We start from the raw sequence: 13,758 nt of genomic DNA, 5'->3' as shown, positions 1-13,758 counted from the left end.
ATAAGGTACAAATCATTATATTAGATATACTCATCAATGACCTAATTTATAACTTTAAAAATCAGAGGAGAAAGTTATATGTCTGAAAATTATTCCAAAACACATATAATAGTAAGAAATTATATAATTTAATTTGGATCATATTACATTAAGTACAAAATATTAAGATAATTGATCATCATCATCATCAATGACCTATTTTTATGTATTTCTTTTTAGTACATGGGAATACTATACTTTTAAAATAAAAAAATAATATATATCAATAATAGTCATACACATAAAAATATATAATTTATGCTCAATCATATTATAAGATTACCGTAGTAATATAAAATATATTAATTTGTTTAAATTTAAATACATTATAGGATAACCATAAGTAAAATAACATTTTTTTAATTGTCATGCATGGTTAAGTATTTTTAAATGATTATTATTGGTTGTTACTTTATTTCATAAAAAGTCGATAAAAAGAACCTTCTGTTTTATAATGTATACTAAATAACATATAAAATTAGAATCCAATCATGATAATAGAAATCATTTTAATTATAATTTTGACAAGATAAAACCTTAATAGAATTTAAAATTATAAAATTAAAATAAATTAATAATATATGATATATTTATTTTTTATAAAAAGAAAACGTGCCAAATGTTATGTTTGAATGCATTTTTTTTTCAACCATAGCAATTGTTGTATAAACCAAAAACATTATGTAGTTTATGTTGCTAATTAATAATATCATATTATTTAGAAAAATAAAAAAAATAGAACTGAAAAATTATAATTATTCATATATTATAAATATAAACTTCAAATAATGTTTTATTTATAAACAACACAATTCTATAAAAAGTTATCTCGCTAAAAAATCTGTCCTTATAAAAGGATATCTCATTCTCGTTAGAAGGGTCTTCCTCATGAATCTTCCCTATCTCTGTCATCATCATTTCTGACTTCCCATTTTGCTTGCTTATTCTGGCAACGTAACAAAAAACGATTTCAAATTAAATTTTGAATAATGCTAAATATATTTTAATTTCATTATTGGAATGTTTTGAACAATTTAACTTGATGAATTGCTTTTTTTTTTCTTCAAAACAAAATACTAACTCTTGTTTGTTATTAACTATCACCAACAATTTGAACTCACGCATTAACTTTGAGTAAATTATACTTAAGGTTACTAAATTATTAGTAATTTTACGTTTTTTTCTTTCAACTTTAAAAAATTATAAAATAATTATTGAGCTATTCGAAAGTTTTCATTTAAGTCACTGAATTATTTGAAAGTTTTTATTTAAGTCATTTAGATGTTAAGTTTTCTTTAAAAGTCCGGCTAGCGAACTCAAAGCTTAGATCCAAGTCGATCCAACGATCAATGTCAGAGATTGAAGATGAAAGTTGTTTGGATTTTGGTTCACAAATTCGTAATATTCAAAGTTGTTTCATGAAAACAAACTAAACTACATTAGAAAAAGGGAAAAAGAGTTTTCAATTGGTGAAAACGATGCGCATAGAGAAGGCCATACAACAACAATTTTAACAACTAAATAATTTTTGAATAATTCAGTGACCATTTTGTAATCTTTTGAAATTAAATGATCAAAACTTAGTCTTACTAATAGTTTGATGACTTGAGTGTAGTTTAACCTAATACTTTTAGTGATTGAATTCTTTTTTCCATTATTCCTATTCAACCCTAATTTATAACTTTTGATTACTTTTTGGCATTTTTGGCCAAATTCATACTCTCAAACTCCTTACGGGTCACTCATTTTAATTCTCTCATCACCTTTATTCTTCTCCACGCTCAATTTTGTTCCACCATCTTTCCCCTACTTTTACCTTACCAATCATTATCTGCATTAAATAATTAATGAGTTAATTTTTTATTTAAAAATAATTTAATGTTTTTAAAAAATAAAGTAAAGATTTTCACCAAAAAGAAGTAAGAATTTATTCTGATTTAAATAATAAATAATCTCTTATCTATTTATATTTTTAATGTCTTTTACTGAAAATTTATATACTTTATTTACCAATAAAATTATATATATTTGCAATAAGTTATGAATTAAACCCTAAAATTTAATACAATAGCGTGATATTGAATGTGAACCTTACCTTTAAATTAGTTTTTTTTATTAAAATTTTAGTTTTTAATATTTACATTTTTTGTCAATTTGATTTTTATCTTTTTTAAACTAAATTTTACTGTAAATTTTTAAAAAAGAGTAAAATCGTTCTTTAATGTAAATGCTGATTAAAACTTTTTTTAACAATGTTGACGTGGCAATCCACATACTTGTTCTACGTACTTCATGTTGATATGATATTACTTGTTTTATATGTCATGTCAAAAAATAATTTAAAAGATTATAAAAATATTTAATAAAAATAAAAATTTAAAGATAATATAAAAAATTCATAAAAATAATAAATATTAGCATGAATTACATGTAGATTGTCATGCGACCTATCATGTTTAAAAAAATTAATGTTGTAGTTAGTATTTCCTAGAGTTGTCCATGGGCCAAGTTGGGTCCTAACAAAATACTAGACCCGATTGATAGGCCCAGGCCCAACCCAACCGAAAATAGGTCTAAACTTTTTTCCAAGTCTGACTCGGATAAAAAATGCTAAAATCAAGACATAGACTGTCTGTATTATTTTTTTAAAATTTATTTTTATATAAAAAATTTAAAAAATATAATACATCAAAAACATTAAAATAAATGTTTCTCAACAAATTGAAACTAAACTTTAAAAAATCTTTATACTTAAATAACACTAAGATAGGTGTAACTTAACAAGCAAATACCTCTAAAATAGTAGCAAAATTAACAATAAAATAAGAGTTATACAATATCCAAACAATAACAATAATATAATAACAATATAATAGCGAAATGACAGCAAAAAGTGAAAAATAACTTTTTTTTTGCAAATTCAGGCTGAGCCAAAAAAATTATTTGAGGTCCAGCCTGTTTTATAAATGGGTTTTATTTTGCACCTAAGTTTATTTTTTGAGCCTATATTTTTGCTTAAACCCTCCCATTTTGGACTAGGCCTGGTGCCCCAACCCATGGACAAATATAGTATTTTCATTAAATATAATGTTTTGATTTTTTAAAAAATTTGTTTGACTTAAATTTGATATTTTTTAAAAAATTGAAATTTATAAAAATAAAAATATTAAAAAGTCTTATGATATGACAGCTAAAGAATTGCGGTGGTCAAAGATTAAGGGTGCGTTTGGTTCGCTGTATTGGATTAGAGGTGTATTGGATTAGAGGTGTATTGGGATTAGAGGTGTATTGGATTAGAGGTGTAATAGCTAATCCACTGTTTGGTTGAATGTAATGGAATAGAGGCGTAATAGTAATCTTGTGTTTGGTTGAATGGAATAGAGGTGTAATAGCATAATGGAAAAAACTAAAATGGCTAGAATACCCTTAGCATAAAATTGTTTTGGTAAATGATTATTGTTATTGTTATTTAAATTTTAATAAGATTATTATTATCAGTAATAAATAATTTAATCATATTTTAACATAATTATTATTAAATATATTTTAATTAAAATATATAATTTATAATAAAATTCTTAATAATCAATATTCTTATATGAATTTACTCAAATCATAATATATGATACTATAAAATATAATTTGAAATAATTAATATTAAATATATTTTAATTAAAATATATGATTTAATAAAATTCTTAATATTAAATATTCTTATATGAATTTTCTAAAATCATAATATATAATACTATAAAATATAATTTAACATAATTATTATTAAATATAAGTTAATAAAAATATATAATTTATCATCATACTATAGATAAATATTGAAATTTGTCACTGTACTTTATTTTTATTTATATTTGCCGTTATTTTTTTAAAAAATGAGTAAATTTGTAACTTAATTTTTATGTTATTGAATTTTACCACTAAAATTTAAATTTTATTAATTTTTGCCACTAACTCTTATTTTTTAGTTAAACTCTTATTTTAAATTTATATTGAATTTTTATTTTTTTAAATTACAAATATTTCATTTAACTTAACGAGTAAATATAATTCTTGACTTTCCTTTCTCATCATCTAAACAAAAGCACAATAAACAAATTGTCAAAAAGAAACCCAAATCCAATAGTTGGGAGATTCAAAAGCTTTCTCCAATAATGTGTTTCTTCTATAAGAAACAATGCTTATAAGCAGCTTGTCAAAGCTCAAAATCTATTTAGTCCTATGTCATACATCCAATGTCATTTGTATATATGCTCCCTCACATCAGCACAAAACACAAGACTCAATATGAAGCATACATGAGAAGAAAACAGTTGGATTGAGTTAATGAAGTACATGCATCTTATGTGTTTTTCTTTCTCAGGGAAAACCTTTCGAGAAAAAAGAAAGTAGAAAAGGAATTAAAAAAATGTTGGTGAAACATTTGAGGAACATGCAAACAAGGTATCCTACAGCTAGTAGTGGTGATGAAATACTCTGCAACAAAATCAGCGCATCTTATAGAATTGAACTCTCGAAACCACACAACGTCGTCCGCTCAATGAATATTTAACCATTATATCAACGTCTCGGGGATTCTTCTTGTTTGGTGCAACAGTCATGCTCCCAATTATTGTCTCCCCTTCACAGATGGTTAACACATCCTCTAGATATAGGACTGTTTGCTTCCAATGGGTAGCTCGCGATCTTGGTCCTGCATTTTGTATTTGCCATTAGCCAAGGCAAAGTTCTTCTAGGCTGGCTTGCTGATTTCTATTCGTAGATAAAATGGAAAGGACAAAAGATGGAGAATTTTGATGTAGATACAAACCTGTAGAGAAACCCATCAATTTGTGGCATTTGGTAAACGAAACATCAAAATATGCAACGAAAGCATGGATGTAATCATCACGCTCTGCAATAAGCTTGAAAGGTGCAGTGAAAGAAGCATCCCCAAGAACCATCTTAGAAATATCCATTGTCTGAAACCAGAAAACCAAAATAAATAATTCAGTTGTACTCCAAACACATTATTTTGTAAAATAATTTCCAATAAGTGTTCATATATATAGATACCCAATGATATATACATACATACAGGAATATGCTTGTGTATTTTCTCACCTTGAGAAGGTGGCAATTTGTTACAATTTGTTTCTGGTCAACCGTGTCAACAAGAGGTTCCATCATAGCTTGCTTTTTTATACAACTCATGTCAAAGCCATAAACATTATTCCAAACTGTAGCAAGATGATGCCATGTAGAAAAGATGGGGTATATATAAGAATACAAAAAGTTGAATTGCAATGAAACACAATAGAAAAACTCGTTGAAAGTTATACAAATACATATGAACATGAATACCTAGATTTATATCAATTTAGCAGTCTGTTATACTCACATTCGATCTTGTCGTCTTTGTACTCGGCATCCTCAATTGCTGTCAAGTAAAGAGAAGCTTCATCTGGTAGCACAACTCCATCATCAACCTGACACGGGTGAAGGAATAAGAACTTTGATTGTAAAGAATGTAGCTTATAAGAACCCAACAAAAGTTTTGCTTTGATGAGCAAGAGTAAAAATAAATTTAAAAGGCCCAGCCCGTAAGCATCTAAACCATGTGCCCCAATCATCAGAGCATCAAACATACAGTAGGCATCATGTTCCATAAATTTCTCAGACAAGACAATACCGAGTTCACCTTCAGCTCCGTAAGCATCACTTAGCAATACAACCGCTTGTAACTCAGGATCAAGCTCATAAAGACTCATAACTTGCTTTGAATTGCCCTGAGATTCAATCTCATCTTCCACGGAATCTGCGAACTTCTTAAAATCAAAATTGTAAGCGACACCATTTTCTTCAAATGAAAATCCGTCGAATTTGTCAATGAAGAGGTCTTCATATAGCTTCCGCACTTCCAACAGTCGCTTGACATCAACATGAAGAACATACAAAAGAGGAGCCAAGAGTTCATGCATTCCTACAAATAAACAAGTAAGGGAAACAGATAAAGTGCCAGCTTGACGCCTCAAGTTTTTCATTCCATACTATGGAATAAAATTTGAATTACCAACTCCAATTACCCTAAAAGCATTCAGATTCAAAATCGTGAAAACACAGTCAATATTTAGAATTGCAAGGCATTGCTGATTTAGCTTTCCAAAACCTACAGCGAGATAGCATGAAATTATATAACACATGCATGCAGAATAGTTAAGAAAAATACCTTGTCTGTAACCACAGTCCGGGTGTCGAAGACACCACAGCAATAGTATGCGCCTCAACATACCCTGGCATCCAGGAGTATGGAAGTAGCTTTCATGCTCCGGATATAATCGTGATAAATCCTGGTTAACCATTTTCTCCAGCTCAGCATTCCGAAAGTATTGACTCCAGGTGCTGTCTGCATGAAGAATTCACTATGGTTTAACTATAGATCAAGCAAAAAACACCTAAAATCATAAAATACGTCGAAACCATAGTAAATTTGCTCATAGAAGAAATATTCCAAGCATTCAGGGCGATCTAATTTTCCATTGACAAAGTTCAGTTACAATTCCTGGCTCGAAAAAGCCAACTAACCATGATAAGGTGTAAATCCAGGAAAAGAGATTCTCCATTTTATGAAATTGAAACAGACATTGGACCCATAATCACTGTCCATATGAATTCAACATTAATCAAGATAACATAACAAGGAGTAAACAACAATACTAGTTAAAACAAAAGCTGATGGATCAACAATGCAAATTGTTTAATTTAATCAATAATGAACTAAAAATCGAAGCAATACAGCAAAACAGAAAGCATAAACATTACAATTACCTGGGTTTTGTGAAAGTGGATTATCCATAACAAGATCAAGGGAATTGGTTGCTCCATCCTTGGGAACATGTGGATCCACTAACAGTTGCCTTCTCAAACCAGCATATCTAAATTCACGAAGTTAGTTTACAAAAAAAAATTATAATTTAATTAAGGAAAACAATGTTCTTTGAAACAATCTAAGAGAGACACAAAGTTATCAATTTTAAATAAAATTTAAGCTAGAATTAGCTGAAATGCTTTATAAAAATATGAACAAAATGGATATAAAATTAGAAAAAAAAATTAAATCAAGTTTAGGTAATCTGTACAATAAAAAAAGAAGCTGTAATTTAAAAATTCACACTCTGATGCTAAATTTTTCTTAGGATTTAAAAAAAAAAGAAAAGGTAAAGATGAAATGGTTACCTTCTGCGAAAATCAGCAGTTACCCTACGAAGATCATCAATTGAAGAAGAAGGAGGTAGAATCCCAAGATTGATACGCCATTGAACACCTCTCAGGCTACCAAAAGGACGGCTTTCCGCAGGAACGACACCGGAGGAGGACGATGGCGCTTCTTCCTTTACAATCTCTTTACATTGTGTTCTAATGTTTGATTTTGTATGGATTGAGGTTCAGTATATAATTATTCCACTAACCCCCCAACCTACCCATGGAAACGAAGATAAAAAAAATTAAACTTACAAAAGCAGCAAATTCTGAAAATAGAATAAATAATTTAAAGAAAATGGAAGGAAAAAAAACTGCAAAATTCAGTAAAAAAATAGAACAGATTAGAAATCCCAGGAAGAAGAGAAACCAGGCAATTTAAGTCTATCAAAGTTACTAATACCATGAAAGAGTCTATAAAGATGGAGAACTAACCAGGAAATAAGGCAGGGAAATGATTTGTTTGATAACAAGCCATTGAAGAGCATAGCCAAAAAACCCAAAGAAAGCAGCCATGAACATCACAACCCACAACGGGAAATACAGTAAAAACACCCCAGAACAAGAGGATGGAAAGATACAGTGAACAAGCACTTACCGAAATAATGGGGCCGGAGACCTGAGACGGTGGAGTCGGGTGGAGGTGACTTCGCTCGCAGCTGCTGTTTGATGTTGGGAGGGAGAGGCTGGAGGTGGATTTCGAGTTGGGAGGGCAAATCAGGGCGTGAGATGTAAAACGGATGTAATCTGAGGAGGAGGCAGGGATTACAAAACAGAGAATTTCGAGGATTAGGGGCGTAACGTAATAGGCCTGTATTAGGCAATACTATGAACCAAACATAGGAATGAGGGAGGATTGGGTGGGGCCACCGATTAGGGGTGTATTGGATTAGCCAATACACCCAACCAAACATAGTGTAAGATTCTAAACAAATTGCACAATTTAAAATTGGAGGAGAAACAAAATTCCTGGATTTACTTCACAATGAACAGAGTGTCGGTCCTCGTTTCCACACGTTGAAACCACCATTTATTCAGCGTTGAATTATTAACGATTGGTTGGTGGCAATCAATTTCATTTTAACATGTGTTAAAAAATATATTCAATTTACGATCATTTCAGTGGCTCTGTATCAAGTAAAAAATTAAATTAAATTAACTGAAAATGAAAAAAATAATAATCATGCAAGCAATTGGATTCGCCCTATGCTTGTGTACAGCTTGAACTTGGTGTGTTTGACCATCCACTATCCTGGCCTCGAATTTCCCATTTTTTTTCCTAATTACTGTTATGTGACAAAAAAAAAACCATTTCTTGAATTTGTCATCAATGCATAGCAGTGTGTGAAACCCTCTATTTGGCCAGTGAAGTTATCACAAATTTCCATTGATCTGACTTTTATATGGGATCTGATCTGCATATGATCTTTGATTAATCATTAAATAATTCATAAGGACACAAGAATCACAGAGAGTGATTGGTTATACAGTAAGGAAGAACGGGAACAGAGAGAAAAAAAAAAGAAAGAAAGAAGAAAAACAACCCAATATATCCTTTTCCTTTTTCTCCTTTCCGTTGTGAAAAGTACGGTTCAGGTCTGCCAAAAAATGGGTGTTCCATCTCATACAGTTGAAAATGGGAGCGTTTTGGTGGATTCAGGGCAGTCCCGTCTCAGAGAGCTTGGCTACAAACAAGAGCTCAAGCGTGATTTATCGTAAAGTTCTTCACAACCCTTTTTACTTGTTTCAAATTTTGATTGTGAAGAGTGTCAACCGGAAACCAAAAAAAAAAAAAAGGATGAGCTCTCTTTGTTTGATTTTTGTTCAAACCATATTGCAGGGTGTTTTCGAATTTTGCGTTTTCATTTTCCATCATATCAGTGCTTACTGGTATCACCACACTCTACAACACTGGGTTGACTTTTGGTGGACCAATCTCTTTGGTTTATGGTTGGTTTATAGCTGGTGGGTTTACCATGTTTGTTGGGTTATCAATGGCTGAAATCTGTTCCTCTTACCCAACTTCTGGTGGCCTTTATTATTGGAGTGCTAGGCTTGCTGGCCGAAATTGGGCACCCTTTGCCTCTTGGTTCACTGGCTGGTAATTGGGTTTCTTTTTTTAATTAACTAACATCTACAGTTCACATTCACTTTGATGAGTTTTGCTACTTTATGACTGAGACTTTATTGCTTCGATCTTAAATTCGATGATGGTATTGCCTTTATTTAATTGAATCCAGTTTATGAATGGTGGAAACTTTCATTGCCAAAAGGAAGATTATGACATTTGACTGGGATTTTGTTTTGATTATGCCGTAAACCTGCCAATGAGATATTCTTATTCGATTTTGCATTAATTTGTGGTCGATGCTAGTGTTTTTATGGTTTTGACCTGAGAGTTAGTGTTCTTAGTCTACAAGTTTAAGCTCTTGAGAGTTGAGAAGCTTTATTGACCATATGAACTATCAACTGTACGAGAAGCTCGTTTTGCGTATGTTATTAGATCGTTTTCCTGGCAGTACAGGATGCATACGGATGACATAACCATGGCCAGCTTGATTGGTTTCTCAAGCTGACGTCATCTTATATTTTTATTGAAGTATAGCTCCAAAACACTGGATCAAATCATAGATTAAGCTTCCTTTGAGCATGTACTGCATGTTTTAGAGCTCTGTATTTTTGCACATGAGGTCCATTAAAAATATATTTGTCACTGCTTCAGCCCCAAAATTGAGGCCATTAAGTTCTTGTGCCCTCTGTGCATATATGTTCTTTTCATTAGATAAATGGTCTTGATGTAGGATTTTAGTTTCCCTTTGATTTCCTACAGTGTAATTCAACCTCAGTACTTGGCATGCTCATGCCCTACCTCACACCTGAGACCATGGGAAAGGGAAACACTTTTGCTTTGGTGCTCCTTTCCATGTATATTAGCCACTTTCTTGTATAAATTCGGGTGTGATTCTGCATAGAAATCCAATTACAGTTTGAATAACAAGCTCTTCTTTTCCGTTTCCCCTTATTAGTACTGAATTGTCTCAGTAGACAATAGGGTTTTATCTCACTGACTCACTGTTGTCTTAGAGCTTACATATGTTCATATTTGTACTTCTGTATAATCAAAAGGGATAGCCAGCTTTATCTCCCTTCGATGCCTCTAATGCAGACAATTTATTTATTGGCAGGTTCAATATTGTTGGTCAGGTGTGTCTTCGAATTTCATTTGCTTGAATGTATCAGTGGAAGGCAATCTTCATGGAGATTAGATACTAACACAATAACAAGTTCTAACAACATAAACTACTTTTTCATTTGCAGTGGGCTGTTACAACAAGTGTAGATTTCTCACTTGCACAACTGATTCAGGTGATAATTCTCCTTAGCACAGGTGGAAAAAATGGTGGTGGATATGAGGCATCTAAATATGTAGTGATTGCTTTCCATGGGGCAATTCTATCTATGCATGCTATAATAAACAGTCTTCCCATTTCAGTTTTATCTTTCTTTGGGCAGCTAGCTGCTGTATGGAATCTTCTAGGTATGAAGATATCCGGGCTTAACATGAATTCTGGCTTAAGCAATCCCCCGTTTTTGACTTACAGTTCTTTGCTTCTAGGTGTTGTTCTTCTTATGATCCTCATACCCTCAGTTGCTACGGAGAGGGCTAGTGCCAAGTTTGTGTTCACTCATTTCAACACTGATAATGGAGAGGGAATAAACAGTAAAGTCTATATTTTTGTTCTTGGGCTTCTTATGAGTCAATATACCCTTACTGGATATGATGCATCTGCTCATATGGTAAACTTTTGCCTTTCCTTAATTTCCTTCTCAATCAAACGCATCTTTAAAGCTGTAGAAAAATCAAGGGTAACAAAAGGTTATCAAACTTAATTGAGTACCATGTAACGGTTCCGTATATCTTTGGTGAAACTTAATGACATAAATCTTTAGGGCATGCTATTTGTTAGGTCTGCTTTTGGAAACATGAACAAGAACAAAGTTTTACCAGCGTTGTGTGAATTTGTACTATCATTAGATTGGCTTTTGCGTTGGATTTTTAATTACTTCTGCCTTATGGAACACTTCCAATCTGACAAATGGAACTAAATCATGTTGTTCATCTTAAACTTCTATTTGTAGACAGAGGAAACCAAGAATGCTGATAAGAATGGACCAAAAGGAATAATTAGTGCCATTGGGATATCTATTATTTTTGGATGGGGTTACCTACTCGGTATTACCTTTGCAGTTACCGACATCCCATATCTTTTGAGTGAAGATAATGATGCCGGAGGCTATGCTATCGCTGAAATATTTTACCTTGCATTTAAGAATAGATATGGCAGTGGTGTTGGGGGAATTATTTGCTTGGGAGTGATTGCAATTGCCATATTCTTTTGCGGTATGAGTTCCGTTACTAGCAACTCAAGGTAAATCCATTTTCTTATGTTCTTGTAAGACAAATCTCTTGGATATTGTTTTCTATCAAGTGGCAATTGATTGAACTAGATATCTGTTTTCAGGATGGTTTATGCGTTCTCGAGAGACGGTGCCATGCCATTGTCATCTTTATGGCATAAAGTAAACAAGCAGGAGGTTCCTATAAATGCAGTTTGGCTCTCTGCATTTATCTCCTTTTGTATGGCACTAACGGTATGCCATCCAATTAACCATTACTTAAATGAATCCTTTATTTGTTGCATCCGAGTGGTAAATTCAATTCGTACCAGTTTAGATGATATTGATATAGGCTAGTGGATGGAACAGATATAAGTACTTGTTTCCTCCATGTTTAGCAATTAGCAATTAGCAATTAGCAATATTCATTAATAGCAAACAATGTTCCCTTTGTTTATGTTTGTTGTTGTCGTTGCAGTCTCTAGGAAGCTTGGTGGCATTTCAGGCCATGGTATCTATTGCAACAATAGGACTATACATCGCTTACGCCCTACCAATATTCTTTAGGGTAAGCTTGGGTCGGAAATCGTTTGTCCCAGGACCCTTCAACCTCGGGCGCTATGGAGTGGTGGTTGGTTGGATCGCAGTGCTATGGGTGGCGACCATCTCGGTCCTATTCTCATTGCCTGTTGCCTATCCAGTCACCTCTGAGACACTCAACTACACGCCTGTTGCTGTTGGTGGTCTGCTTTTTATTACTGTTTCTTGGTGGATCGTTAGTGCTCGACATTGGTTTACTGGTCCCATTACCAACATATAAAATACACGTCTTTAAGATTAAATAACAATAATAGACAAATACGTTTTGTTCATATATTTTATCAAATTCAAATCGCCTTTTAGATTTTTTTTATTAATACCTGAATTACTTAATTCTTTAACATAGAGCCTGAATTGCATATTTTAGTATATACTTCAACCCAAGGGAATAGCAGCCGTTTGGTAGCACGTGAAAACTTTGTGAGGGAGCGGGAAATATGGAATTAATTGTTTATATATGGTTCTTCATACATGGAAATTAGAGCAATTAATTATATTGCAACACATGCTATTAAATATTTTCAGTTATCAAATTTTTTTGGTGATAAAAACATAACTTAAAAGATTAAACTACATTGATACAATCGAAAGTAGCGTTAGCTTTGTCACTTTTGAGAAAGACTAGAAGATCTGTAGGAGCAGATGTCAAAACATTAACTCCCTCCCTCTTTGCAAACACCCTCTTGGCAATTCGATCAACGACGACGTTGGCTTCCCCTTGTACATGTCAAATTTCCCAATGCTCAAAACTTCGTAGCTTTTTTGGATCCACCTAACCATTGCAGAGCTCGAACTAGTTGTATTACACCTTTACTAAGCATGAACTACCTCAAGGCTATCCGTGTGAATCAATATGCTATTCAAACCTCGATCTTGCAAAATAATTAGCCCATCGAAGATACCCCACAGCTCAGCATAAAAAACAGAACACATCCCTAGAGAATGGTTTGTGAAAAATAGAACGTCGATAATGACAATGTATCGCAAAGAAAAGAAAGAAAAATAGAATACAAAGAATTTTTTTACGTGAAAACCCTTTTGGGAGAAAAACCACAGGTAGATGAGAAGAAAATTCATTATGTTGAATTCGAATGATACAAGAGGAGAGACGATTACGTCTATTTATAGGTTTGAAACCTTATTCTAATCAAAGTCAAATAGAAGTAATGTAGTAAGGTTAAAACACCTTATTGTAATCAACATCAAATAGAGGAAGTAAACATCAAATATCGGAGTTCACCCTCGTAGATCCCCTTATCTTGCCACTTGTATTTATTTTAACAAGAATTTGGGTCACACAACTTCTAACATGGTTAAATCCCAAAATCCAGTTCCCTTGATGATTCCGTATCACTCCCTCTGCGGATGCAAAACCTGTACTCAAATTAACAACTCCAACTGTATTCAAACCAATTATCCTAATTAGAAGGAATAATTTGTCTCCAAACTTCTTTAGTCGTTAAAAAGTCT

General features: G+C 32.3%; 2 protein-coding genes across 7 annotated transcripts; one reads left to right on the top strand and one right to left on the bottom strand.

Annotated features, from left to right (window-relative positions):
- Positions 1-4,350: 4,350 nt before the first annotated feature.
- On the bottom strand, positions 4,351-8,429 carry LOC107939770 (uncharacterized). 5 transcript variants are annotated; one of them, XM_041090794.1, is made up of 9 exons: positions 7,889-8,198; positions 7,694-7,720; positions 7,267-7,507; positions 6,859-6,965; positions 6,260-6,436; positions 5,432-6,013; positions 5,155-5,270; positions 4,862-5,012; positions 4,351-4,744 (listed from the first exon to the last, which is right to left on the bottom strand). In XM_041090794.1, the coding sequence occupies exons 4-9, from the start codon at positions 6,884-6,886 to the stop codon at positions 4,539-4,541; spliced, it is 1,260 nt and encodes a 419-aa protein (XP_040946728.1). In that variant the 5' UTR covers positions 6,887-6,965; positions 7,267-7,507; positions 7,694-7,720; positions 7,889-8,198; the 3' UTR covers positions 4,351-4,538. The 5 variants fall into 5 exon arrangements, with proteins under 5 accessions (XP_040946728.1, XP_040946724.1, XP_040946725.1 ...); XM_041090790.1 differs by lacking the exon at positions 7,694-7,720 and having other exon boundaries at positions 7,726-8,429; XM_041090791.1 differs by lacking the exon at positions 7,694-7,720 and having other exon boundaries at positions 7,889-8,289.
- A 45-nt stretch (positions 8,430-8,474) lies between these two features.
- Positions 8,475-12,629, top strand: LOC121215919 (amino-acid permease BAT1 homolog). 2 transcript variants are annotated; one of them, XM_041090788.1, is made up of 8 exons: positions 8,475-9,005; positions 9,131-9,391; positions 10,476-10,494; positions 10,609-10,828; positions 10,907-11,088; positions 11,431-11,720; positions 11,814-11,943; positions 12,167-12,629. In XM_041090788.1, exons 1-8 carry the CDS (start codon positions 8,899-8,901, stop codon positions 12,506-12,508), a joined length of 1,551 nt encoding a protein of 516 aa, XP_040946722.1. In that variant the 5' UTR covers positions 8,475-8,898; the 3' UTR covers positions 12,509-12,629. The 2 variants fall into 2 exon arrangements, with proteins under 2 accessions (XP_040946722.1, XP_040946723.1); XM_041090789.1 differs by having other exon boundaries at positions 8,580-9,005; positions 10,609-10,678.
- The last annotated feature ends 1,129 nt before the right edge of the window (positions 12,630-13,758 follow it).

The sequence above is a fragment of the Gossypium hirsutum genome, chromosome D04, assembly GCF_007990345.1.
Source record: "Gossypium hirsutum isolate 1008001.06 chromosome D04, Gossypium_hirsutum_v2.1, whole genome shotgun sequence".
NCBI classification, from domain to species: Eukaryota; Viridiplantae; Streptophyta; class Magnoliopsida; order Malvales; family Malvaceae; genus Gossypium; species Gossypium hirsutum.
This window is presented reverse-complemented; position numbering and strand designations above follow the sequence as displayed.